The 27,933-nt window shown below is 35.8% G+C and overlaps 1 protein-coding gene across 1 annotated transcript; it reads left to right on the plus strand.

The window, feature by feature from the left end:
• LOC137184603 (deoxynucleoside triphosphate triphosphohydrolase SAMHD1-like) lies at positions 1-26,009 on the plus strand. Its single transcript, XM_067592421.1, has 17 exons — positions 1-1,315; positions 13,329-13,501; positions 14,581-14,647; positions 14,769-14,841; positions 15,183-15,343; positions 15,539-15,654; positions 17,501-17,568; positions 19,391-19,549; positions 19,641-19,741; positions 19,919-20,027; positions 20,133-20,224; positions 20,381-20,496; positions 22,197-22,387; positions 23,114-23,200; positions 23,363-23,467; positions 23,568-23,696; positions 25,164-26,009. Exons 2-17 carry the CDS (start codon positions 13,405-13,407, stop codon positions 25,185-25,187), a joined length of 1,695 nt encoding a protein of 564 aa, XP_067448522.1. The 5' UTR covers positions 1-1,315; positions 13,329-13,404; the 3' UTR covers positions 25,188-26,009.
• The last annotated feature ends 1,924 nt before the right edge of the window (positions 26,010-27,933 follow it).

Below are 27,933 nucleotides of genomic sequence, written 5' to 3' on the forward strand. Positions count from 1 at the left end.
TATATCATTGTTTGGGAGGTGCAGTACTTTCAAACTGTAGCCAGTGAAGCAGCTCTTCATTGTAAGTAAAAACAGCAAAGCTACGCTTTTGTTAAAAGTAGAAAGCTACACTACAAGCTACACAGACTTTTTACATCAAGAAATGTTTACTGTTAAGAAATACAATGAACAAATGCACTTTGTATTTATATAATTAATTACACCACAAAAGAAATGAATCTTGTTGCCAGAGAATCAAGTCTGGAGTGTAGTTTGATACTTTTTACTGATATGTGAATGGTTTCATTCATTACAAAATGTTAAGTTAAGCTTCTGTTTTAATTATTTTCTTCTGTACTCTCTGTTCAGGTCAATTCAGGTCAATTATTTTTGAATGTCAGTTTCATTGATTGAAGGGTGTAGGCGTTTTAAGGGTGTGATGTGGCTCTTTAAAGCAGTACAATTATTTAATAACTCTTGTCTAACTAGTTGGTTCCACCTTCAGTGCCATCATAAAGAATTAAGACAGAATTAAGCACAAAGTGAGCAAGACTGGCACCAGACCAGCTCTCTGTTGCTACTGCCAAATGCTGCATTTACGCATTCAGCAGTACATTAATATATATTAATATACTGTGTGGGAACAGTATATTGTTGCTATTAGTTTTATCTGTGCATTTTTATGAACAACATAACTGTTCACATTAATCTGCAAAATACTCACTGCCATCTCAAAATATCAATATCAAACATATCTACAAAACATAACGTTAGATTTATCTTGCTGGCAACTACAGCACAGAATGAAAACCACAGTCCTTTAGTTTATTTATTCCAGATTTTTGAGTAGTCAATTACTGCAGAAGAGTTGAAATGTTTAATGAATTGATTAAGTGATTCACCAGGTTCTGAATAATATTACATCATCAGTATAAAGATTATTTCAAGGTTAAGTTCACCTTTTTTAAGTCTGTTTTTTAAACAATACTCCAATGCTCATGGGCCTACAGTGCGTTCACTAAAAGAGTTATTTGTGGTTGTAATCATCCCTCCTGTCCATACTGGCTGTCAAAAGGCCAGTTTCTGGATAATATCCTATGATGTTTGCATTGTCAATGATAAATACAATATCATTTCATTGACATGGTTTGTGTGTAGTCATGATTCAGCTCTGAATTGGTCCGGCTATGTGTAGCAAGATTAAGCCCATCCCAGCAGCTGTAATGCTTGCTTGAGAGATATGATGACTGGCGATGACTGGGGGAGGAGCAGGAGCAGCGGAACTGCTTCCCTTGCGTATCTACATTGTTTGTCATCATGTGCAGAAGGAAGTAGGGTGGGTACTTGTTTACCGTTTTTCATCTTTCTCCATTTATTTATCATGTTTTAATGTTAAGTTGTTTAAAATCCTGCTTTTAATTTTTGTAGTACATTCTTTATATATTTTTTATGTTTTAATGTGTTAAGAAGTTTAAAATGTTCCCGATTGCAGTTTTTGTAATAAGTTCTCTATATATTTATCATGTTCACTGTTGTTTAAAATGTTTATGCATGTAATTTTTGTAATCTTTATATATTTATCTTTCCTGTTCCTGTTTGTTATTTTTGTATTAAATTCTTTATATTTAATTTGTTTGCATGGATTGACTTTTTTTTATCAGAACATGTTATACTTGAGTGAAAAGAATCCTTCAGCCATTATTTTGTTGTCTATTATACATATATATGTAGTCATTCAATAGCCATCTAATTGATGGCTAGGCTATACTTGGGCGGTGGTTTGACGTCTACTAAACTTTCACTGGCTATTAGACGTCTTTTACACGCAAAATTGCTTGCTGGGCTAGTGCTACTGCCGATGCTGCATTTAATAATTCAGCAGTACATTAATGGACTGTGTGGGCATAGTATATTGTTGCTATTAGTTTTATCTGATTTTGATTTTTTTTTTTTTTTGATTAGGAAGGACCCACAATGAAATAAAAACCAAATAAGATTAAGTTTTGGATTCTGTTTAGTTTTAGTTTTATGCTCACCTGCTCTGTCCTGAGCACGTGCTCAATCACTGTTAGAAAGGTGTCGGTGCTAGTTGCTGTTTGGGAGGATAAATAGAAATAGATCATGTCTGACCCAAAACATACATGATTTTTCAACAGGCATATGAACCTACTAACAGACCTGGGGCCAGATACATAAATGATGCATAAGCACAAAAAACATGCGTACGCCATTCCCCACACATAAACTGGTATTTATAAAAGCAGAATGATGAGATGAGATGAGGTGGAGATTAAATATAAGCTGAGACGGAATCTTTTAGTAAAACATTGTTTAGTTTGTAAAATGCCAATCAAAGGCGCATTTATCAAGGTAACATTAATTACTTTGTGTGATTAATTTGATCATTTTAATTTACATAGGATTCATATTTTATTTTGCTGTTAATATTCTAATTTTATCCTTGGTTGTGTCACACCTTGTAAAGTCGGTGCAAAACATGATTACGTTTAGATATCACTGAGATATCACTGCTGACGATGGTTTACAGTCCATGTGATGAATTAACTATGGACGCGATATGACCCTGCGTAACGGTCGCGCGTTACGACAGCTGTTCCGCTGATGGAACCTAAACTGCAAATTTTATTTCCACTTTGTTTCACTGACTGCGGTACAGACTGGTGGAGTACGTAGGCATCATTTTGATATGAAAACAACTGGTTCAGTGTGTGTCTTCATCCATTTATGGCTCACTGTGTAAGTGGAAATTACACAATGACTGAGATTTATAAAACAGAATCATGAGTAGCACAGCTTTATAAATCTGACGAGAGGAATGAGTCTGCATATTTCTGGCTTTGTACATACACACAGTTTTAGTCATGAATCAACACAGAGTTTTATGCATCTGGCCCCTTGACAGTATTTTAAGCTCATCTTTCAGTCTGCATGCTAATGAGATGTAAAGAGGGCAATTTTGCTCCCCAATCGGCACAAATGAATTCTGACAAATCATCAAATCGGTATCCATACAGAAGAATAACAAGCATATCCAACAACTTCCTATCTTAGAGTGATAATGTCAACATACAATTACAATCCTGTTACAATCCTGCTAAAAAACACCTCCACATGATCTGCATTGGCTACTATGTTTTGTATGACAGTAGTTCTCAAAATGGGGTCCAGGTACCCCCAGGGGTCCTTGGGGTGGTTCCAAGGGGTCCCCAGCAGAAAGGGCAATCATTTATTTTCACTATAATCCCATCCATAAATAGCACAATGACAGAGTGTATGACTATTCTGGTCATGGGTTTCATACACTTTCTGTAATAAAACATCTGAAAGCAAAAGTCTTATCAGATGGGGGACCCTGGGACAGAAGGCAACTCAATACCACCTAAATTACCCATTTTTATTAACAACACATCTGTCTATATAGATCAAATCTGCAAAACACTCACTGCCAACTCAAAATGTCAATATCAAACATATCTACAAAACATATAATTTGTTTTCTCTTGCTGGCAACTAAAGCACAGAATGAAAACCACAGTCCTTTAGTTTATTTACTCCAGTTTTTGAGGAGTCAGATACTGCAGTAAAGGAGTTGAAATGTTTAATAACTTGATTAAGTGATTCACCCAGTTCTGCTGGAATAATATTACATCATCGGTATAAAGATTGTTTCAAAGGATAAGCTCACCTTTTTTAAGCCTATTTTTTTAAACAATACTCCAATGCTCATACAGTATGTCCAGTAATCATTCCTCCTGTCCATACTAGCTGTCAAAAGGCCACTTCCTGAAGCGATTATAATGCGTATAATAAGTTACAAAATCTGCAGTCCTCTTAGTAAAAGTTAAGCCGAAGACATATGAGGCAGCAACAGTCTGTTAGACTACTTAACATTCTTTATCTTACAAATTTACATCCTTTTTAGAACAAAAGTCCCTACTTTCTGTTCTTTCTTCTTTCTTTGAGTGAACTTAGGCTCACCAACTCAGTCTCAACCTTCAAGTCCCTTCTCAATCTATACTCTGCTGTTAGCATATTTTATGTTTATTGTGCTTGGATTTTGAGTGGTTTTGTTTGTTTTGCTTTGTTTTTGTTTTATTCTACATTTTCTATGAGCTTTCAGTGTTCCAGTGCTCTGGGAAGTACTTTGTAACTATTGTTTTGAAAAGTGCTATACAAATAAAGTTATTATTATTATTTTTATTATTATTATTATTGTTGTTGTTGTTGTTGTTATCATTATTATTATTATTATTATTATCATTATTATTACCATTATTATTACCATTATTATTATTTCCCTGATCTGTGTGTTCCCTTGTTTAAAAAGGTTGCAATGTCTAAAAATGATCACAATCCTGGATAGAATGAAGAGTGTAAAAAGCCAATTCCCCCAATTTGTTGCTTGAAAAAGTCAACCACAACACCTGTGTTTCTTTAAGGTTTCATACCTCTCTTTACTCTCCTTAACTTATGCTATGCTGCTATGCTCTTTCATTGTTTTCTTTTTTCCATTGTGTCTCAACAATTGGTGACTGCATGAGTGAAAATCCTACATGGTATCTGGAAGTTCTGGCAGATCACAGGCAGAGCTTGTAGCATCAACGACAAGGGAGTGTGAAAGATATCAGGGCCAGGGAATGAACACTCACCATCACATAATCAAGATTGTGCTTCTTTACCTCTCTGAAATCCATTGTCAGTCTACAGCCAATCATGATGAGGGAGGCTAGATAAAATGACAAAGATGTTTGCAGCAAAAAATGAGGAAAGACTAGTTAGTTGATCCTTCCACAGAACAGCATGTTTTCTTATGAGTCATAAATAGACTAGGTGTGTTATGTGCTGTTTTGTTTTACCAGCTGCTGAATGATCCCATCTTGTATTGTTTTGAATCCATTCATGTGTAGCTTTGGCTTCATGTTTGGGCTCATGGGCCTCAAGCAAGCATATTTTATTATTCCTATCCTAAATCTCTAGCTTTTTTCTGTGAGGTTTGTTTGTTCAAATGTTCCACTATTCACCAAATCCCCTCAACTGCACAAATTTTCATAAACTGCTTTTTTTGTCCTGATGAATTCCACCTATTCATGAGTGCACATATGTGAGATTTGACTCTTAGCATAATTGACGTCACTCAATTGCCATACCAGGCTACCTGTTCGTGGGCAAGTTTTGTTTACAGACATGTAAATAATATTAACAATAATAATACCTGTGAATAAGAAGAAGAATGTCAAACAGAACAAATTTAGCAGCATGTGCTAAACTAAACTCATTCAGATTAAAGCATTATACTAATTTTTATGGTCAGAAAAGTCTTTTTTTCCACTGTAGAAAAGGCAACAGGTCCAGACAACTTGTGAATTTTGTTCATACCAAAGAGAAAATTCCCTGATAACCTTAACCCTAACAGAATCCAAAACGTAACTTTGTTTTTTATTTCATTGTGGGTCCTTACTAAATAAATAAACACAGATAAAATTAATAGCGACAATGTGCTGTCGAATGCTTAAATGCAACATTGTGGAGTAGCAATAGAGAGCTGGTCTGGTGCCAGTCCTGCTCACTTTTTGGTTAATTCTGTTTACCTGGCACTGTAGGTGGGGCCAACTGGTCAGACAAGAATGGAATGAATGAATGGATCATTAAGCAGCTGGTAAAACAAAACAGCACATAACACACCTAGTCTATTTATGACTCATAAGAAAACCAGGAAAAAAACACTCTGTTCTGTGAAAGGATTACCAAACTAGTCTTTCTTCATTTTTTGCTGCAAACATCCTCATCATTTTATCTAACCTCCCTCATCATGATTGGCTGTAGACTGACAATGGACTTCAGAGAGATAAAGAAGCACAATCTTGATAATGTGGTTGTGGATATTCATTTAATGGCTCTGGTATCTTTCACACTCCCTTGTCGTTGATGCTACAAGTTCTAACCCTGAAATTGCAGTGTGATGTTTGGTGATTATCTTGCATTGTTCTGTGACAAAAAAAACTTCCAGATACCATGTAGGATTTTCACTCATGCAGTCACCAGTTGCCTAGACAAAATGGAAAAAAGAAAACAATAAAAGAGCATCGTAGAGAATAAGTTCAAGAGATTAAAGAGAGGAATGAAACTTTAAAGAAACACAGGTGTTGTGGTTGACTTTTTCAAGCAACAAATTAGGGGAATTGGCTTTTTACACTCTTCATTCTATCCAGGATTGTTATAATAATATAGTTAATAATAACTTTATTTGTATAGCACTTTTCAAATCAATAGTTACAAGTTATATAGTTCTGCTGTTAGCTTTTTAACTATTGTTAAAAAGAGTACAGATTGAGTACAGGAAAAAGCCTGTCTGTATAAGTGTGTTTTAAGAAGGGACTTGAAGGTTGAAACTGAGTTGGTGAGCCTAAGCTCATTCAGAGAAAGAAGAAAGGACAGAAAGTAGGGACTTTTGTTCTAAAAAAGGATGTAAAATTGTAAGATAAACAATGTAAAATTGTCTAACACAGACAGTTGCAGCCTCATATGTCTTCAACTGAACTTTTACTAAGAGGACGGCAGATTTTGTCACTTGCATTATAATCGCTCCAGGAAGTGGCCTTTTGACAGCCAGTGTGGACAGAAGGAATGATTACAGCCACCAAGAACTCTTTTAGTGAACATACTGTATAAGCATTGGAGTATGGTTTAGAGATAGACTTAAAAAAAGGTGAAACTATCCTTTTAAATAAGAGAAAAATCATGATACAAGTCCGGTTTCAGGCAAGTTATATTAGCAAATACATATTCAATAAAGTAAAATCTTTTAGTAAATCAGGCTCATTATATGTGTGCGCACATGTGTGCATATAAACAAACACCTGCACATACAGAACTGTGGTGGTAGTGGCAGAGTAGGTGATGAATCTGAAGTGATTTGTATTTATAGTTTAAACATTTCGAATGTCACAGAACTGTACGTAACGGTCGCGCGTTACGACAGCTGTTCCGCTGATGGAACCTAAACTGCAAATTTTATTTCCACTTTGTTTCACTGACTGCGGTACAGACTGGTGGAGTACGTAAGCATCATTTTGATATGAAAACAACTGGTTCAGTGTGTGTCTTCATCCATTTATGGCTCACTGTGTAAGTGGAAATTACACAATGACTGAGATTTATAAAACAGAATCATGAGTAGCACAGCTTTATAAATCTGACGAGAGGAATGAGTCTGCATATTTCTGGCTTTGTACATACACACAGTTTTAGTCATGAATCAACACAGAGTTTTATGCATCTGGCCCCTTGACAGTATTTTAAGCTCATCTTTCAGTCTGCATGCTAATGAGATGTAAAGAGGGCAATTTTGCTCCCCAATCGGCACAAATGAATTCTGACAAATCATCAAATCGGTATCCATACAGAAGAATAACAAGCATATCCAACAACTTCCTATTTTAGAGTGATAATGTCAACATACAATTACAATCCTGTTACAATCCTGCTAAAAAACACCTCCACATGATCTGCGTTGGCTACTATGTTTTGTATGACAGTAGTTCTCAAAATGGGGTCCAGGTACCCCCAGGGGTCCTTGGGGTGGTTCCAAGGGGTCCCCAGCAGAAAGGGCAATCATTTATTTTCACTATAATCCCATCCATAAATAGCACAATGACAGAGTGTATGACTATTCTGGTCATGGGTTTCATACACTTTCTGTAATAAAACATCTGAAAGCAAAAGTCTTATCAGATGGGGGACCCTGGGACAGAAGGCAACTCAATACCACCTAAATTACCCATTTTTATTAACAACACATCTGTCTATATAGATCAAATCTGCAAAACACTCACTGCCAACTCAAAATGTCAATATCAAACATATCTACAAAACATATAATTTGATTTCTCTTGCTGGCAACTAAAGCACAGAATGAAAACCACAGTCCTTTAGTTTATTTACTCCAGTTTTTGAGGAGTCAGATACTGCAGTAAAGGAGTTGAAATGTTTAATAACTTGATTAAGTGATTCACCCAGTTCTGCTGGAATAATATTACATCATCGGTATAAAGATTGTTTCAAAGGATAAGTTCACCTTTTTTAAGCCTATTTTTTTAAACAATACTCCAATGCTCATACAGTATGTCCACTAATCATTCCTCCTGTCCATACTAGCTGTCAAAAGGCCACTTCCTGAAGCAATTATAATGTGTATAATAAGTTACAAAATCTGCAGTCCTCTTAGTAAAAGTTAAGCCGAAGACATATGAGGCAGCAACAGTCTGTTAGACAACTTAACATTCTTTATCTTACAAATTTACATCCTTTTTAGAACAAAAGTCCCTACTTTCTGTTCTTTCTTCTATCTTTGAGTGAACTTAGGCTCACCAACTCAGTCTCAACCTTCAAGTCCCTTCTCAATCTATACTCTGCTGTTAGCATATTTTATGTTTATTGTGCTTGGATTTTGAGTGGTTTTGTTTGTTTTGCTTTGTTTTTGTTTTATTCTACATTTTCTATGAGCTTTCAGTGTTCCAGTGCTCTGGGAAGTACTTTGTAACTATTGTTTTGAAAAGTGCTATAATAAAGTTATTATTATTATTATTATTATTATTATTATTGTTGTTGTTGTTGTTGTTGTTGTTGTTATTATTTTTATCATTATTATTACCATTATTATTACCATTATTATTATTTCCCTGATCTGTGTGTTCCCTTGTTTAAAAAGGTTGCAATGTCTAAAAATGATCACAATCTTGGATAGAATGAAGAGTGTAAAAAGCCAATTCCCCTAATTTGTTGCGTGAAAAAGTCAACCACAACACCTGTGTTTCTTTAAGGTTTCATTCACCTCTCTTTACTCTCCTTAACTTATGCTATGCTGCTATGCTCTTTTATTGTTTTCTTTTTTCCATTGTGTCTCAGCAATTGGTGACTGCATGAGTGAAAATCCTACACAGTATCTGGCAGTTCTGGCAGATCACAGGCAGAGCTTGTAGCATCAACGACAAGGGAGTGTGAAAGATATCAGGGCCAGGGAATGAACACTCACCATCACATAATCAAGATTGTGCTTCTTTTCCTCTCTGAAATCCATTGTCAGTCTACAGCCAATCATGATGAGGGAGGCTAGATAAAATGACAAAGATGTTTGCAGCAAAAAATGAGGAAAGACTAGTTAGTTGATCCTTCCACAGAACAGCATGTTTTCTTATGAGTCATAAATAGACTAGGTGTGTTATGTGCTGTTTTGTTTTACCAGCTGCTGAATGATCCCATCTTGTATTGTTTTGAATCCATTCATGTGTAGCTTTGGCTTCATGTTTGGGCTCATGGGCCTCAAGCAAGCATATTTTATTATTCCTATCCTAAATCTCTAGCTTTTTTCTGTGAGGTTTGTTTGTTCAAATGTTCCACTATTCACTAAATCCCCTCAACTGCACAAATTTTCATATACTGCTTTTTTTGTCCTGATGAATTCCACCTATTCATGAGTGCACATATGTGAGATTTGACTCTTAGCATAATTGACGTCACTCAATTGCCATACCAGGCTACCTGTTCGTGGGCAAGTTTTGTTTACAGACATGTAAATAATATTAACAATAATAATACCTGTGAATAAGAAGAAGAATGTCAAACAGAACAAATTTAGCAGCATGTGCTAAACTAAACTCATTCAGATTAAAGAATTATACTAATTTTTATGGTCAGAAAAGTCTTTTTTTCCACTGTAGAAAAGGCAACAGGTCCAGACAACTCTGGTCTGGTGCCAGTCCTGCTCACTTTTTGGTTAATTCTGTTTACCTGGCACTGTAGGTGGGGCCAACTGGTCAGACAAGAATGGAATGAATGAATGGATTCAAAACCATGCAAGATAGGATTATTAAGCAGCTGGTAAAACAAAACAGCACATAACACACCTAGTCTATTTATGACTCATAAGAAAACCAGGAAAAAAAACACTCTGTTCTGTGAAAGGATTACCAAACTAGTCTTTCTTCATTTTTTGCTGCAAACATCCTCATCATTTTATCTAACCTCCCTCATCATGATTGGCTGTAGACTGACAATGGACTTCAGAGAGATAAAGAAGCACAATCTTGATAATGTGGTTGTGGATATTCATTTAATGGCTCTGGTATCTTTCACACTCCCTTGTCGTTGATGCTACAAGTTCTAACCCTGAAATTGCAGTGTGATGTTTGGTGATTATCTTGCATTGTTCTGTGACAAAAAAAACTTCCAGATACCATGTAGGATTTTCACTCATGCAGTCACCAGTTGCCTAGACAAAATGGAAAAAAGAAAACAATAAAAGAGCATCGTAGAGAATAAGTTCAAGAGATTAAAGAGAGGAATGAAACTTTAAAGAAACACAGGTGTTGTGGTTGACTTTTTCAAGCAACAAATTAGGGGAATTGGCTTTTTACACTCTTCATTCTATCCAGGATTGTTATAATAATATAGTTAATAATAACTTTATTTGTATAGCACTTTTCAAAACAATAGTTACAAGTTATATAGTTCTGCTGTTAGCTTTTTAACTATTGTTAAAAAGAGTACAGATTGAGTACAGGAAAAAGCCTGTCTGTATAAGTGTGTTTTAAGAAGGGACTTGAAGGTTGAAACTGAGTTGGTGAGCCTAAGCTCATTCAGAGAAAGAAGAAAGGACAGAAAGTAGGGACTTTTGTTCTAAAAAAGGATGTAAAATTGTAAGATAAACAATGTAAAATTGTCTAACACAGACAGTTGCAGCCTCATATGTCTTCAACTGAACTTTTACTAAGAGGACGGCAGATTTTGTCACTTGCATTATAATCGCTCCAGGAAGTGGCCTTTTGACAGCCAGTGTGGACAGAAGGAATGATTACAGCCACCAAGAACTCTTTTAGTGAACATACTGTATAAGCATTGGAGTATGGTTTAGAGATAGACTTAAAAAAAGGTGAAACTATCCTTTTAAATAAGAGAAAAATCATGATACAAGTCCGGTTTCAGGCAAGTTATATTAGCAAATACATATTCAATAAAGTAAAATCTTTTAGTAAATCAGGCTCATTATATGTGTGCGCACATGTGTGCATATAAACAAACACCTGCACATACAGAACTGTGGTGGTAGTGGCAGAGTAGGTGATGAATCTGAAGTGATTTGTATTTATAGTTTAAACATTTCGAATGTCACAGAACTGAAAACATCCTCACTGGACAAGACTGACATTGGTTATTATATTTCAATTTCAAGCGTTAGGTGTATTTTTGCTCATTTGTGATCGTTGCTCTACTAAGTGTCAGTAACAACTGAGCTTATCAAATAAGAATGTTCTGTATTCACTTCAAATATTTGTCTTCTTTGACATCATGAGGAGAAATGTCTTGTATATTATCTCATCCCTCCCCCTTTCCATGAGTGGATAAAAAGAAGAGATATGACATGGACATTGTTTGAAAGGTAAATAAGCCACAGTTTGTTCAATAGCAGCGAGAGCAGCACAGAGACACACAAACAGGTGAGCTGCAGCCTCTCAGGTGAGCTCTGATGTCATAATGATTTACTCATTTCAATACATCTCCTCTCTTTTAGTATTTTATTATTTTATCTTCATTATTTTATCTTTATCTTTGTTTTCCTTTTAATACCCTACCTTTCATTCAGGTTTTACTCACTTTAATACATCTCCTTTTTTTTATTTAGTTTTTTATTTTTCACACTTCACTTTTGTATTATTGTTTTATTTAGCTATTCTAATTTTTTCATTATTATCCTACCTCTTGTGTTTCCTCATTGCAAATTCATGAGAGTTTTCTCAGTTCCTGTTTTTAATTGAGTCTTTCATTTATAACATAGTCATTTATTGTTTTGTGTGTGAATGGGGGTGGAAAAACTTTATGTTACATCGAATTTGTATGAAAAGTGCTTTACAAACAAAGTCTGATTGATTGATTGATACATTGTTTTGATTCCAGCTTATTGAGTGGTCAGATACTGCAGAAAAAGAACTTGGAAGAGTTTAATGACTATTTAGTGATTTAACAGGGTTCTGCAAGAATAATATTACATTATCAGCATAAAGAAAGTTTTTATGGGTTATATTGTTTATTATGATATCAGTAATGTCATTTTGACATACGGCAGAGATCAGTGGTTCTATGAATAAAATAAAACGTGGAAAGATTGTGCTTTATACACACAAACATCCACCCCCAACCTTCTTTATATTACTTTTCACTGTGTACGTCACATTTTCTGTATTGGAACAAAAGATTGCTGGTGAACTTAATCCAGGCAGCAATTACATTTCCTCCTATACAGATCAGGCAATGCAAGTACATTTGAAGTACATAAACTTAATTATTAAGAGACAGGGTTGCAAATTAGAAATGATAAAAAAAACATTAGGTGTTTACTTTATTTTTTTTGTTTCCTGAAATGTTGTTGTGTTTTGTGTACTGTCTTTTATTAGGTGCTAATAATGTTTTCAGTTTTCTTGCTTTTCCTGGTGAAATCCTAATGTATTTTCAGTTTTGTTAATTGGTTTTCTAAAATGTTTTTGTTGTTCAGTCAATCACAAAAGACTTTGTCGTGGGAAATCTTCAGGTCACCCACAACTTAGCATTAAACTCAAAACTTATAAGAGAAGACTCAAAAGGTACACTTGAAGCTGGTAGAGTTCAATGTGAATAGGTTTACTGTGCATAAAGAGCAATCCAAAGCAAACCGAGGCCTTAATCCCGAGATAAAGAAAACCCACTGTAAAATCATAAACATAATATTATACACCTCTCTTAACCCCTCCTAATGTGGAGCTTATTTCTAGGCTCCACTGTTTTTTTTTAAACAATTTCAAAACGATTCTACCATTATTGCTAGGTTCATTAGTGACCTTAACGCTATGATAATGATCCAAGTATGATTCATCTTAGAAACAATGGTATCTCAGATTTCTCTAAAATTTATTAATTGCACCTGGCTTGGAGATAATAATGTCTCAACATCTTCCACATTTCACAAAATAAAAACAGGCCTAGCAGCCTTTAATCACCTCAAACAGACAACAACTATTATATTACTGATTAACCTTCTAATTAACTTTCCTGGGTACTGTCTCTGACATAAATGTTGTCCTTGTGCATTCACTGGCACATCCGTTTGCTCAAGGGAAGTTAGCCTCCACCAATACTTCCTAAGAGGGCAATGACCAATTTAATAGGTAGGAGAGAAACAAGAGGCAGGTGTTGTTCAAACGCTGGGTGTCTTTTGTGCATGTCTGCCCTTATCACCTCTAGTAGATATTATAATATATCATTATTTGAGTGACTAACCTTCATAACCGACTGCTTGTCAGGTCAACAAGAACTGAAAACGTCGGACTGACTAGATTTGACCTCTGACAGCTTAAAAAACCCAAAAAGAGTTTGTCAATGGAAAGGCCAGCGGACTACAAGCTATGGGGCGTAGAGAAAACGTGTCAATTCCTGCGAGAAGAAGGACTTGCAGAATGGGAAGCCAAATTTAGAGGTTGGTTTTCTGGTTTGTTGAAGTAAATTGATGGTTTTAGTTAGTTTTCATATTATGACTGGCCCAACTAAGTTAGAACCAGTTAGAGCTCTTTAATGTTAACTAACCATACAAATGTAACCATACTATATAAAATATAACTATTAATATAATATGAGTACCATCTGCTGGGGACCAAGCAGGAAGACACAGGAAATGCGTCTGAATTGGGCCCTAAAAGAAGTCAACAAAAAAGAAAAAAAGAAAAAAACAAAAATACAAATACAGCCAATTGAACTGCAGCAGAACAGAGTGACTTTCTCAGTCACAGTCACAGTGACTGTGTTTTTCCTCTTGGTCCTACAGTTGGATGTTTGAGTTTCACTATGCAGAATGATGTCTGTGCAGTGTCTAGTTGACACTCGAAAGGCTGTTTTCACATTCAACTGCAGAAAGTAGAAAGTTTTTCTGTGCTCTCTGAAAATCTGGTTTTATGGGCTGAGTCTACGAACATGATTGGTGACATCACAAATAGTTTGGAAGCCAATCCTGGTCCAATATTCAACTTACACAAGTGTGATGTCGAAACTTAAACCATGCAAAAAAACTGAGAATAGAATTAACAGTGATGTAGGGGAAAGCAGTTCTTTTGAAATGAAATATATTTGCATATTCATAGATCTGGAATTTTTAATGAGAGAGGAGTAGATGCCATTTTAAAAAATTGAACATGGTAATTGAAAATTTTTGTGGGAAAAGGAGTTCCAAGAATAGTATTTTTATAATACTATATCTTAATACATGTCTGGCAGGGATCTTGAACTGACCTTAACAAAACCGACCAAACTAAACATAGTTTCTGGATAGCCAAACCAATTTAACAGACAAAGTGTGGACAAAACACAGTAACTCCAAAATAAATAAACACTAAACAGACAGTTTGATAGTAACTCAATATTAACTATGCAAATAAATACTAACTCTAAATTAAAGTAGGATCTTCCCCATTGAAATGTGTCATGAGACATGATATCTAATACCAAGGCTACTTGTCACAGAAAATACCATATCATATATGACTGCTATTTGCTTTTCCTCAGAACACAAAATCACTGGTACCAGGCTGGAAAATATCACAGCTGATGATCTGGAGGAGATGGGTATTGAGTAAGTGTGTCCTGATGTTAAACCAAGTTGTCTAAAAATTATATGGATGGATTATTTTGGATTTTGGATAAAAATCTTGGATAGAAGATAACGTGTGCAAGTTGTTTTTTTTTTTGTCTAGGAGACGTGGTGATCGCCTGAGAATCTGGCACATTATCAAGATAAAACTCTGGAAGATCCCAGACCAAAGCAAGGTAATATAGCATGTATCAGTAACTGTTCATCACACTACATTTCAGAGTTATGGAAATAGGAGATCTAAAATATAGAGGAGCTGAAAAGCATGAAGAATAAGCAGAAAGTGAGTGTGAAAGATGTCAGGATCAGTGAATGAACCTACATAATCACAAAATCAAGACTGTGTATGTTTAGAGTTGTTTTGAGATGTGGGAAACTGGACAAAATGAAAATGAGGAAGATCACAGTATGAAAAGTCTAATTTGCTGATCCCTCAGCAGAACTGGTTTTACTGGTACTGTTTTGGATAATAATTTCCCTGGGTGTGTCTAATGTTTGTTCTGTTGTGTTCTGCAAGGTGTTCAATGATTCCATCCATGGTCATATCAAGTTGCATCCGCTTCTCGTCAAAATCATTGACACACCTCAGTTCCAGAGACTACGAAACATCAAGCAGCTTGGAGGGAGTTATTTTGTTTTCCCTGGAGCATCCCACAACCGCTTTGAACACTCAATCGGGTATGTCATTATGTTTTCAGATAGACACAGTTATGTGTCTTAAGGTACTCATTCACAAGCCAAATAAAGGGACCACTGATTTGCAGTAAAGCATAAAATACAAACAATAAAACCAAAGTAAACTCATTGCATACCTTGGTAGAGGTACTGTATAACAATTTGGGGGTTTTTTTGCTGCTGTATGTGCTGGTACAGGGTGGCATGCTTAGCAGGACAGCTTGTACAAAATCTGAAAACAGAGCAGGAGGAACTCAACATCGATGACAGAGACATCCTTTGTGTGCAGATTGCTGGACTTTGTCATGACCTCGGTGAGTGATACACACCTATCCATTGTTACATGTAGTAGTTTTTTTTAAATAGTTTTGAATTGCAAGGTGTGCTTACGAACAAAAATAACATTAGTTTTATAACTGCTGTTATGGATGTCATCATTGACTCATTCAATAAAAAGCAACTTTGGGCTGCACTCTTTGTAGATCTGATGAATATGTGCATTTCACAAGAGCACAAAGCATTGATGTTCCCACACCTATCTATGCTCTAATTGAAACAGCACAGCACTCCTACAAAACTCATGTCAAACATCTCGCTCAAAAACTAAAAATTTAAACTGGTTTCTTGTACTGGAACAGAGGTTGTTTCTCTTTTCAAAGCAGAAAACAATTTACCATACTGTGCACATTGGATTATGGTGATATCCTGTATGCTCATGCTGCTGCCACCATCCTTTAACCTCTGGATACTATCTACCACAGTGCCATTCCATTCATACAGCAGACAGCTATCACACTCACCACCATGAGTTATATGAAAAGTTCAGATGATTGTCACTGACATCCAGAAGGCATCTGTGTCTTCATTTATAAGACATTGATACCTGAATTACTGAGTAATTTAACATCTTTAGTTGAGCTCAGAGCTAATAACCATGACACAAGGTCACAGGGCAGGTTGGCTTTAAAAGTTCCTCACACAAACTCTGAATTGGGGAAGACCGGTTTCAGGTACTATGCACCTTATTACTGGAGTGAACTGCACAACCGCTTGAAGTTAGAGACACTTGTTCCTCTGAGGGATTTTTTTAATATATATATATAATATAGCTGATATTCTTCAGAATGTTTGTGATTGTTTCAAGTAGTGTGTCTGTCAATGTGTATGATGATTGTTCTGTGATTGTGATGTGAATGAACCATCTTATTGTGATCCTTTGTATATGTAACATGTTCTCAGGTCTCTGTTGCAAAAGAGATGTTAATCTCAGTGAGATTTCCTGAATAAATAAAGCTAATAAAACTATCCATGAACATGGCAAACATTTTTGACTTGCCAAAGCAACTTGCTCAAAGGCAAGTTCAAAAAGTCTGCTGTTGGAAAGAGGAGCGAGAGAGGACAATTGTTTTAATATACAATAACAATACACACTTTCAGATGGTCTCTCTTGGATGATTTCAGACACTTATTCATCATTGTCATTTTGAGTTGTCAGTGACACATAATTTTATGTTATTTTAATTTTACACACTTTCAGACAGTTTCTCTTGGAAGGCATTCATAGTGTTACTTGTCTGCACACACAAAGAGTGACAGATTGTTGTGTAAAGAATGAAAAGAGAGACCTTGGCACCCTCGTTTACTCATTCACTACTACATACTATATAATACACTCAGTAGTATCCTCTGTAGCGAGTAGGGAATCATGATTTCAGACACTTTTTCATCATCATCATTTTGAGTTGTCAGTGACACGTAATTTTCAACGGTGATTTTCACATCTATAAAATGCAGAGCAGAGAGGCAGAAATAACATCACTTTGTTGATTTTAATCATTTTGTTTATATTAGCTCAAAGATTCATAGTCACTGAGTATGTAGTTGTTGACTTTTTGTCTAACATATGCAACTGCATCAATGTTCAAATGCACTTCCAGTGCTTATAACAGTAAGTGAACGTACCACTATTCATACTGCTGTGACCTTCAGCGCTCATTCTGAAGGTCTTCTGTTCATTCAGTGGTACATTTAGTCTGTTATAACTATGTTTAGTTCAGTACAAAACTAGGCCTATACAAGAACAATTTATAAGCTTATGAGCTCAATAGTCTACTACAAATAACACAATCATTAACTTATATTTATTTTATCAACATGTAGGACATGGACCCTTTTCTCATCTGTTTGATGGAATGTTCATTCCCAAAGTACGTCCAGATCCGTGGAAGGTAAGAAACAATTAAACTTTTTCTGTTGTGTGTGAGATAATATAACCAACTACAAAAATAAATCATACATTAAAAATACACAGCCATAGACAGAAATACCAATCTCTATACCACCACCACTGTTTATATGCTAAACACAAAACTACATCCAGCAGCCAGCTAGTTGGAGGAATGATTACAGCAAGCAAAACCTCTTTCAATGTACATTTGGTCACATGACTATTAACAACCCTTTAACAACATCTTTTGGTGCCTTGGTGTTTGTATTTGCACAGATAATATGATTATCTGTCTAAGTAATACAGTAAGAAGGGCACAAAGTTATCACTGCCAGTGCAGCAGTGTAGTAATGTCAACCAACATGACAAAAGAAATATGTGCATGTCTGTTTCTCTAACAGTTTAACAACCATCAACACAGATCCATCAAACTTAATTTTTTAAAGTTGTTGTTCAGACACTCAATTCAGGTCACCTGAGGAGTGAGGAGACATGACAACAAGTTATAACAAGCATCTCTGGTCCACCACCAAGCTGCTTTGTCAGTTTTACTGCATCACTTCCTGGCAAATTTGCCCTCATTTGCATAAAACTGAAATTTTTCAACTTTCAACCTGCCTTGTGAAGCGATTTGCTTGTGTCCCATAGAAAATAAATGTGGGGTGAATGTCATGTCGCACCACCTTCACTTATCAAATGCCACTGATATCACTATTCACCTGCTTTTAGTGCCATCACACATTACTAATCACATGTGATCTACAAGAACTATCAATATGGCTGTAATTAGTATAGTTAATGGGTTGGGGAGTCAATGGTGGTTTTCCAGCTTGAGGCATGTTTTCGAATTGTTTTATTGATTTGAGTCCAGTAGTCCAATCTATCCCTCTATTTTTTGAGTTTATTATTAATTATTATTCAAATTATGCAACTTTTATTTTAAATGTTTCTTTTATTTACAGATCTATTTTTAAATAATGACTGTAGGTTTTTTTGTACTTTTGTAACCTAGTGAATTTATATAGGTAATACATTTGCTCCATTGTGAGCTGGACAGCTAAAGGTTATTGATTCATTCCTTGCATGGGTTATAGCTTTTCACTGTTTTCATGATTTGAGTTTAGTAGTCCAATCTCTCCCCTTTTTCAGTCACAATATGTAATTATGCAAACACTTTTCATTCATTTCAATAGTTAATTTTCAGGTAAGCAGTTAAATGTCTCAGAGATGTGTAAAGTTCACCAGTGTTTAACCTGCTGTTAAACTAATTAAATCAGTTTTGTAAAATAATCTTCATTGTGTCATTCACAATAACTGTCACGTCACTGTGACATGTCCTCAGTTCAATGGCTTTCATAACCATAGAGTCCTCCATCTCCTCCTCCTCTCACTCTCAAGTCCAGGGGTTTGGACACTGGGCATCTTTCCCACCTCCAGAGGTGGAGGACTCTTTTAGTGAGAGAGCCACACTGAATGACACACTGAATATTATTTTACTAAACTGATTTAATTAAAGTTTAACAGCAAGTTAAACACAGGTGAACTCTCATTTTACAAATGTCTGACACACATTTAACAGCTTACAGTACAACAAACAAAAAACTACAGTCATTATGTTAAAATAGCCCTGAAAATGAAACATTGGTGGAAAAAAAGTCTTTGCATAATTTTATAGTGTAACTCAAAAAAGGATATATTGGGCTACTATTGAGCTATTCACATATAGTGACACTATTTCTTGTGTTCTTTCACCTTGAAACAGCGAGTGTGTATTATCACATTAATAGCCTATATGAATATGTCTTAATGTGTGTATGTTGCAGCATGAGACTGCCTCTCGAGAGATGTTTGACTACCTGGTGGATGATAATGATCTGAAGCCAGTGATGGAGCAATACGGCCTGAAGCTGCCTGAGGACCAGACTTTCATCACAGAGATGTTTGCAGGACCTCTGGACACTAATGCAGCTCAAGGCCAGACGGTACCTGCCAGTGTGAAATTGTGTGTAATCAGTCAGTATCCTTTTACAGCAGCCAATGTCTGATGCCATTATTGTGCCATCGTCTTCACAGTGGCCGTATGAAGGCCGACCAGAGGACAAGTCCTTCCTCTATGAAATCGTGGCCAACAAAAGAAATGGCATTGATGTGGACAAGTTTGACTACTTTGCCAGGTGAGGTTTGTTAAACAGCAACTGTAGGATAATTAACTTTTTCCCTTTAGAGTTATGAACTACAATGTTATTTAATTACTACAATTACATTATCCTCATGATTATTTTAACAATGTTTGGCATTCCCCAGCATAGTATTGTTGTTTTAACTTAATAGGCTCATCTTCACATTTTCAGGGACTGCCACCACCTGGGCATCCAGAACAACTTTGACCATCAACGCTTCATCATGTTTGCCAGGGTGTGTGATGTGGACGGGTTGAAGCACATCTGTGTTAGAGACAAGGTGCTGAAACTTTTACTGCTGCTTTTTTTTTTTTAATCAGATTTTTTGAAACAGCAAAATAGCAAAGATGAATTGTGACAAAACTAAAAGCGATACTCTCAACAGGAGGTGGGCAATCTGTATGACATGTTCTACACAAGGATCAGTCTCCACAGAAGAGCCTACCAGCACAGAGTGAAAAATATCATAGAAGCTATGTGAGTACCTACCCATCCCATGTTGGTACTCAACATGTCAACATGTTGCTTGTTCACCTGTCTGATGAGGAGCTTATTTACTTTGCTTCATGATTGACCCCTTTATGGCATGCTGCAAAATGTTCTCAAAAGTGACAATATGTTGTGTTTATCCAGGATCACAGAGGCCTTTGTAAAAGCAGATGGGCACATCAAAATTAAAGGCAAAGATGGGGATGAGTTCACTCTCTCCACAGCCATAGATGACATGGAGGCCTACACCAAGCTGACAGGTTTGTAGAGATCACTGTGTGCTGTTAGCTTGTGTTTTTGGAACATCAAGAGAAAAGGAAAAGAGCACCACCTTTATAATGTTTAAAAAAATACTATATACACATCTTTTAAAACATGCAACATTGTCAGTCAATATTATCACAAAGTCTTTGAAGATTCTATAATACGTTAAGTAATTTCAGTGCTGGATGATCAGTCACTTACCTGCCTGGTGGTATCAATGGATGCTTTAAGTCTTCTTATTCAGCTCACTGTGTGCTATTAGCTTATGTTTTTAGAACATCAAGAGAAAAGGAAAAGAGCACCACCTTTATAATGTTTAAAAGAATACTATATACGCATCTTTTAAAACATGCAACATTGTCAGACTGCTGTCAGTATTATTCTTATTTTGAAGACTCTGAAGTACTTTAAGGAATATCAGTGCTGGATGATCAGTTACAGCACACAAAGAGACAAAATATTACAACTGTGGCAGAAACATCATATGCATACTGGCTGCTGAGGAATTATGTATCAAAACCTATGCTATAGATATCTACAGCGAGACTCCAATTATCCACTTGCATTGACCACATGTCCAGCCTTACTTACTTACTAAGCACTTTAGCTGTTCAGTTACAACAATATCATCTTAGCTTGCTAGTTAACAACTAATTATTAACATACAAACACATGGATGAATTGTATTTCTGACCCATGAGCTAGATAATATCACCCTGATGGCTTCAGTCTCGCTGCTCTAAAAGGTCATCTTCAATACAATCCATGTAGAAGTCATGGAAATAAAGAAAGCTCATTGTTTTTGTGTTGTAGCGTAGAGCTAGTTAGTCCTTAAGTATGATAAGAAAAACGTAAGACCAGACTGTTGTCTTGGTCTAACATAACCCTTTTTAGCTAACATACTAACAGTAACAATAATTCTAACAGTGAACAACAACAAAAAAACATAACCCAACAAGATAACGTAGTTAGCTAATGCAATGCTCTTTGGCCTTGGAAGTAACCATAGATATTTACAATATCGATGCCATATTCCAGGTTGTGGGATATGTCTCAGTTGCCGTCATATTTATCTGGTCTTCTGGTCACTATCTGCAGAAAAGGATACCAGAATTTTGTGCTGCATTTGAATTTTCTAAAGAAAGAACTGCTGCCCTTACTGCCCTGCTGCTTGCTCTGTGTGTGTGTGTGTGTGTAATATGAATATTGAAACAAAATGCTATGCATGTTATGGCATATTTGACATGCACCAACATTTGACATTTTTAATAGTTATATCTATTTAAAACATATTCAGTCTCTATTATAAATATAATAAATGGTCAACTGAGAGTAGAAGCAACTTGCTGAAGTTTCAAAGGCATCTGATTTTGATAATGTTTGTAAAATGAAAAATAATTACTCCAGATCCCGTAAATTTAAGAGCTGTAATGAGTACAGATTGAGCTGCCTGCTTTTATAAATCAAGTTTAAATCTAATTAATTTTGTAATCTTTGTAATTGTTTTTTTCACATTTAAGAACAAATTAATGAAGTAATGTTTATCACATACTTATATAGCTTAGTTTTGTGACTTATGCCTCTCAGTTTACTGTCAATTATTTATTTGAGAAGCACTAAAATTTAATTTGTGATCTTGACTTTGGTTTGTTTTAACTGACGGATCTTCTACTCTGTTTCTCTGTTTGTCCTGTAGATTCTGTGTTTGAAGAAATACTCAACTCCTCCTCCCCAGAGCTGGCTGAGGCGAGGAAGATTCTGGAAAAGATCATCTCTCGACAACTCTACAAGTTTCTGGGCCAAACAAAGGCCAAAAGGCTGCCAGAGGAAGGGGGTCCACAAAAGAAGAAAAGAAGAAATGATGAGAGATTCATTGATGTCACCGAGGTGTTCACCATGTCTTTGTGTGCCTGCATCGTATTACACTTCTGCTTGATGTGGACTAAAACACAGCCTATTCCTGTCAGTCCTAGAAATTGAATTTAGAGGATGTGATAGCAGCGTGAGCATAATTATGGGGTCAAATGTCACTTGTCACACTACTAACACCATGTCTACACAGAAAGTATTTCAGCTGCCTTTCTATTTACTCTCATTAAAATAAAAGCATATCTGTTCCGTCAGACGTGCATGAGATGGACGAATGAACAACACAGTTGAAACGCTTTCAGTATTGAATTCGGTTCAATCATGGCTCATACATACTCTGCATAGCCGCTGGGGCTCAAGAGGTAGAGCAAGTTTGAGATTAATTCCCAGATTCTTCCTGTCCATATGTTGATGTGTCCTTGAGCAAGACACTGAACCCCAAGTTGTTCCTGACAGGCAGGTCAGCGCCTTACATGGCAGCTTTGCCACCACTGGTGTGTTTGTATGTGTGTATGAACAGTAAGGCACTTTGGCCTTTAAGGTAGTAAAGCACAGCCTATTTACATGTTAACATGTACATGTCATTCTCAAGGTGCGGTGCTGATAAAATGATTCTTTTATTAAAGCAACATCATCTGGCAAAATCAACTTAAGTATACGTTAATGTGGGCGTGCTCTGAACTGTTTGCTGTCAAGATGAAATGAGTCAAATCTATTGTCCTTCATACTTTTCTCCTCTCTCAGGAGATAATTTCCACTTGGAAAAGGGAACTGGCTCAAGCCGTCCCTGATGCTCAGGATGGGCTGAACCCAGAGGACTTTGAAATTATTGTAAGTTTTCAAGTCTAATTACTTTCACTTCAATTTTCTTGAAATATTGGGTTTTGTTGATTATCATTTGATTCGTATCATGTTGCCTACCTCTGTTGTGGCATAATTTAATTAAATTGCCAAATTTTAAAAACAGGCTTGTCTCTCATCCTTCTCTTTTAGAAAGTCACTATAAACTATGGGAAGAAGGACCAGAATCCTGTTAATGATGTATATTTCTACAGCAAAAATGATCATACCAGAGTTTTCCAGATCCCTCAAGAACAGGTTGGATATAAAGCAATGACAGCAAGAATTTGAATCCTCTGTTTGTTTCTTGTGTGTTCATTCATTTGTCTTAAATGTATGCTACTGTCTTTCCTGTCAGATGTCTGAGCTGCGCCCAACGTGCTTTTCTGAGACGCTGATCATGGTTTACTGCAAGAGGACCGATGATAACAGTCTGAAGGCTGCCAAGAACCACTTTTCCCAGTGGTGCAGAAACAAGGGCTTTCAGGTAATATTTAGATGTTAAAAAGCATAGAAATGTCAAAGGCTGCAGTGTATTAGTAACGGCAGTGTCAGCTGACAGAAAGTTACCCATTAACACAATAGCCAGGTGCCTACTGGAACAATGAATCAGGTTTTGTAATCCCTGTTCATTCTGACCGATAGAAGATCCCAAATGTGCTTCTAATGACAAGTCAAGTCAATTTTATTTATAAAGCACATTTAAAAACATTCTGTGTTTATAAATTTCATTTCATGTGCAGGAAATGGTGTATGCATGTTTTTTGTGTGTATGCATTGTTTATGCATCTGACCTCCAGAGTATATAGTAGTTGACTGTATCAAAAGCAGCAGAAAGGTCCAATAACATTAGAACAGCAACGTTTCCACCATCTAAGGACAGCAGTAAGTTATTTGTTAATCTTAGCAGAGCGGACTCAGTACTGTGGTGCATCCTGAAATCTGACTGGAATTTGTCTAAAATGTTGTTCCTCTGTTTAAAAAAGGGAAAAAAAGAAAACTTTTTCCAGAGCTTTTCAGAGAGAACACAATTTTGAGATTGGGTGGAAGTTATTAAGTGTAGTTGGATCTAATTTGTTTTTTTGATTAGAGGTTGAATGACAGCATGCTTGAAGGAGAGTGGGATGTAACCATTGACTAGAGACGAGTTTATTATGGATAAAATACTGGGCCCAACTGTATCAAACATTTGCTTAAGAAGATGAGGTGGAATTATAACCAGCGGGCAAGTAGTGGGATTCATCTGTGAAATAATGAGGGAGGGAAGTAAGAGAAATGGGTTCAAAATGATTAAAAATTGCAGGTTGTTTGATTAAATCAGAGGGATCATGGAAAAGAGTTAAGATGTGAGACGTTATAATGTCAATTTTAGTGATAAAGAATTGTAAGAAATTTGCACAGGTTTCAGGAGATACCTCAGGACAACTTATGGCTGTAAGATTAAGAATTGTACTTATTGTCTTTACTAAAATCTTTTTTAATTTTTTAAAATGATGTCTGAAAAATATTTTACTCTTTTAGCCTTGATACCACGCTGAGATTTGGGATTTTGGTTGAGGTGTGAGGAGGCAAAAACAATGGGCCTACGGTCTGATAAAACGCCACAGTATTAAAAGATCAGATTTTGTTACTGAAATAGACAATAGATCAGAAAATTCAGAGATAAAAGTATTGTTAAATTGTAAATGAATGCACAGGGTACTGGACTTGACATGTCAATCCTGCACAGTAGCAATTCAAAGGTTAGATATTTTTCATAAATAACAGAGGACAAAATCCTCAGTCTTCATTTTGAGCAAATATGTAAAAGTTCTATTACTCTCTGACCTTGGATCTGTTGTTAGTGAAGTCTATAGTGCCCTGGCTCAGTTGTGATGAACTGCATCTCTCTGAGTGCACTCTGCACTGCTCTTGTTAATACTGATGTTTTTGTCCTTGTTCTCTTCAAATGCAGGTTGGAGACACAGTAGGACTGTAGCTCATCACTAATGGCTAAAAGAATGAAGCTGAAGATGGTGGTAGCAAACTGTAAAGCACAACCTACATGTGTAATAATGAGTAATTTAATATGAACATTTAATTTCAGGTTTAGGGATTTCAAACATTTAGTGGTATTTGGTTTTAACGTGAATGATATGAATTGATGTGGAATTCTGATTATTATTTTGACTTTGGATGACTTTTGATCAGAGGCAGTTTTGGTGGTTGTTTTTAGTTATTTTATTGTAGCTTTCTTCACTTTCAGCATTTATTGTCACTTATTTACTGTTTTTAAATGTCTCCATTATGGTGGTTTTATATATATTATTTTATATTATATCTATCTATATGAAATAAGAATTGAATAATGTGTGATAAATCACTTATTACTGTTATAATTACATCATATATCACCAATTTTACTACTACTTATTCTATGTAGCTCAACCTGCATGTTACTTTCATCAATGTTATCTATATCAACTATAATTCTATTGAGACAGGTTGATAACAGATTGCACTATTTGAAATAAAACTGTCTTTCTCTCTGTTGTGTGTCCTTGTGTAGTTCAATTTCTTTCAACACCATGGGGAATCTTTTTTTTTTTAAATGTGCTCCAAAAAATGCTTTAACTTTTATGTTAAATTTTATGTTAAAATATAGTTTCTAGTAGGTAATATGGGAACCCAAAAGTTACGTTTTTTTTTTTTAAAAAAATCTTACATTCACAAGATAATGTCTTGTGGCATGACTTATGGTCTTGTCATTTAAGATAATAACTAGTATTCATATGGAATCTAATAATGGTCATTTGAGCTTGTGAAATGGTTTGTGAAAGTGTAATAAAGTTTTGCAGCTGTAGAAGTATTTTGTGTACGTGTAGTTAAAATTTGTGCAAGATTTTTTTCAACAGTGAAGTTTCACAAAGTCTAAGAGACAAACACACAAATTTCCTACCTGTGGGTGTGACACTGAAGTTGCAACTACAAACTGCAAGTTACGAGTACGAATTTCAACCGTTTTTGACGTGTGAATCCGATTGGTCAAATGCAGAGTCAATCTGTCCAATCAGGGGGCAGATGGTTCTGTTGCATTCATGCCCCTGCAGGTCTTGAAAGATAGACGATGGTGCGAGCTCTCCTGCAACCCAGGTGGGTTTAATTGTACTTGAGGATGCTGTAAATATTAATGGTAAATATTTCAATGTGTTGTGTATTTAGCTTGTAGTTAGTTCGCTGTTATTTTAAGGCAACGCAGTTGTCCAAAATGTATATTTTCATGTTCAGAAGGGCCGCTTTATGTACTCAGAATAGAACAGTAATGTAGCTTTTTGTTAGCAAATGTCTGCCAGCATAACCAAAGTAGCCGCTGGCAGGAATTTTTCAAACTGAAGGCAAACCACCTATGATGACGTACCGTAATTACACATAATTAGACTAATTAACACTAGTACACTCCTTAGTATTTACAATTTGGTAGATTTAGGACAATCTAGCTCCTGTGGGATTACAGAAGCTTCATTGCAAATGTGAAGATAGTATCAGGTTTATATTGGCTTGCTTACTAAAATGAAGTTAACATTAGCTATTAGCTTAGTTAAGGTTGATGATAACAGTAAGCCAGTAAATTTGCAGAAAAGTTGATTATGTTTTCTGTACTGCAATTGGTTTGCATTTTAATCTTATTCTGTTTGTTGGCACAGGGAGAGCTGATGGTGGCTGTGGCTGCTTCTACGAGCTGACGGTCCAGTGGAAGTGTGAGCAGTTGACAGGAAACAGGCAGAGGGTGTCAATGAGCCTGGCGCTGAGGATCCTGCTCGGTGTGTTGGTCAGAAATGAAGGGAAATACCGACAACTGTGGACAGGAAATGCTACAACCAATGACTAGAGACAATTTCAACGCTGCTGTGTATGGAGGCTCACATATTGCAGGAGGGAGTATTGCACAGAGGATCAGGAGCTGTTGTGGAGAATCTGATATCCAGAGTGTCACAGAAAGCACAGTTTCATCTGTATGAGGATGTAGCTTTCATTTCAATTTTTGTTAAATGTTAAAGACAAATGAGACAGCAACTGTCTGTGCTAGACAACTTTACATTGTTTATCTTACAAATGTAAATCCTTTTTTAGAACAAAAGTCCCTACTTTCTGTCCTTTCTTTTTTGTTTGAGTGAATTTAGGCTCACCACCTCAGTTTCAACCTTCAAGTCCCTTCTTAAAACACACTTATTCAGGCTTTTTCCTGTTCTCAATCTGTACTCTGCTGTTAGCTTATTTTTTGTTTATTGTGGTTGGATTTTGAGTGGTTTTGTTAATTTTGTTTTGTTTTTATTTCATTCTACATTTTATATAAGCATTGAGTGTTCCAATGCTCTGTGAAGCACTTAGTAACTATTGTTTTGAAAAGTGCTATACAAATAAAGTTATTATTATTATTGTTGTTGTTGTTGTTGTTGTTGTTGTTGTTGTTGTTGTTGTTGTTGTTGTTAAATCCCTGATCTGTGTGTTCCCTTGTTAAAAAGTTGAAATGTTTAATTATAACAATCCTGGATAGAATGAAGAGTGTAAAAAGTAAGTTACTAATATGACTGTATGTGATGGTTTCTCTGCATCATCTGGTCATTAATAGATTGATTTGTGTTTGAGTAGCTAACATAGACATGACAGTAAAAAGAGATTTGTTAGTTTGGTAGTTTATTTGTGTAATGTTACCCTGTCAGGAGGTGAGAAATCACTTTATTTGT

This window comes from Thunnus thynnus, chromosome 6, assembly GCF_963924715.1.
Source record: "Thunnus thynnus chromosome 6, fThuThy2.1, whole genome shotgun sequence".
NCBI lineage: Eukaryota > Metazoa > Chordata > Actinopteri > Scombriformes > Scombridae > Thunnus > Thunnus thynnus.

Excerpts from the sequence above, each read along its gene's own strand:
- LOC137184603 (XM_067592421.1), top strand. The coding sequence starts at position 13,405 with ATGGAAAGGCCAGCGGACTACAAGCTATGGGGCGTAGAGAAAACGTGT. Across the intron at positions 14,648-14,768 it reads CTGGAGGAGATGGGTATTGA|GAGACGTGGTGATCGCCTGA; the intron begins GTAAGTGTGTCC and ends TTTTTTGTCTAG. Across the intron at positions 14,842-15,182 it reads AGATCCCAGACCAAAGCAAG|GTGTTCAATGATTCCATCCA; the intron begins GTAATATAGCAT and ends GTGTTCTGCAAG.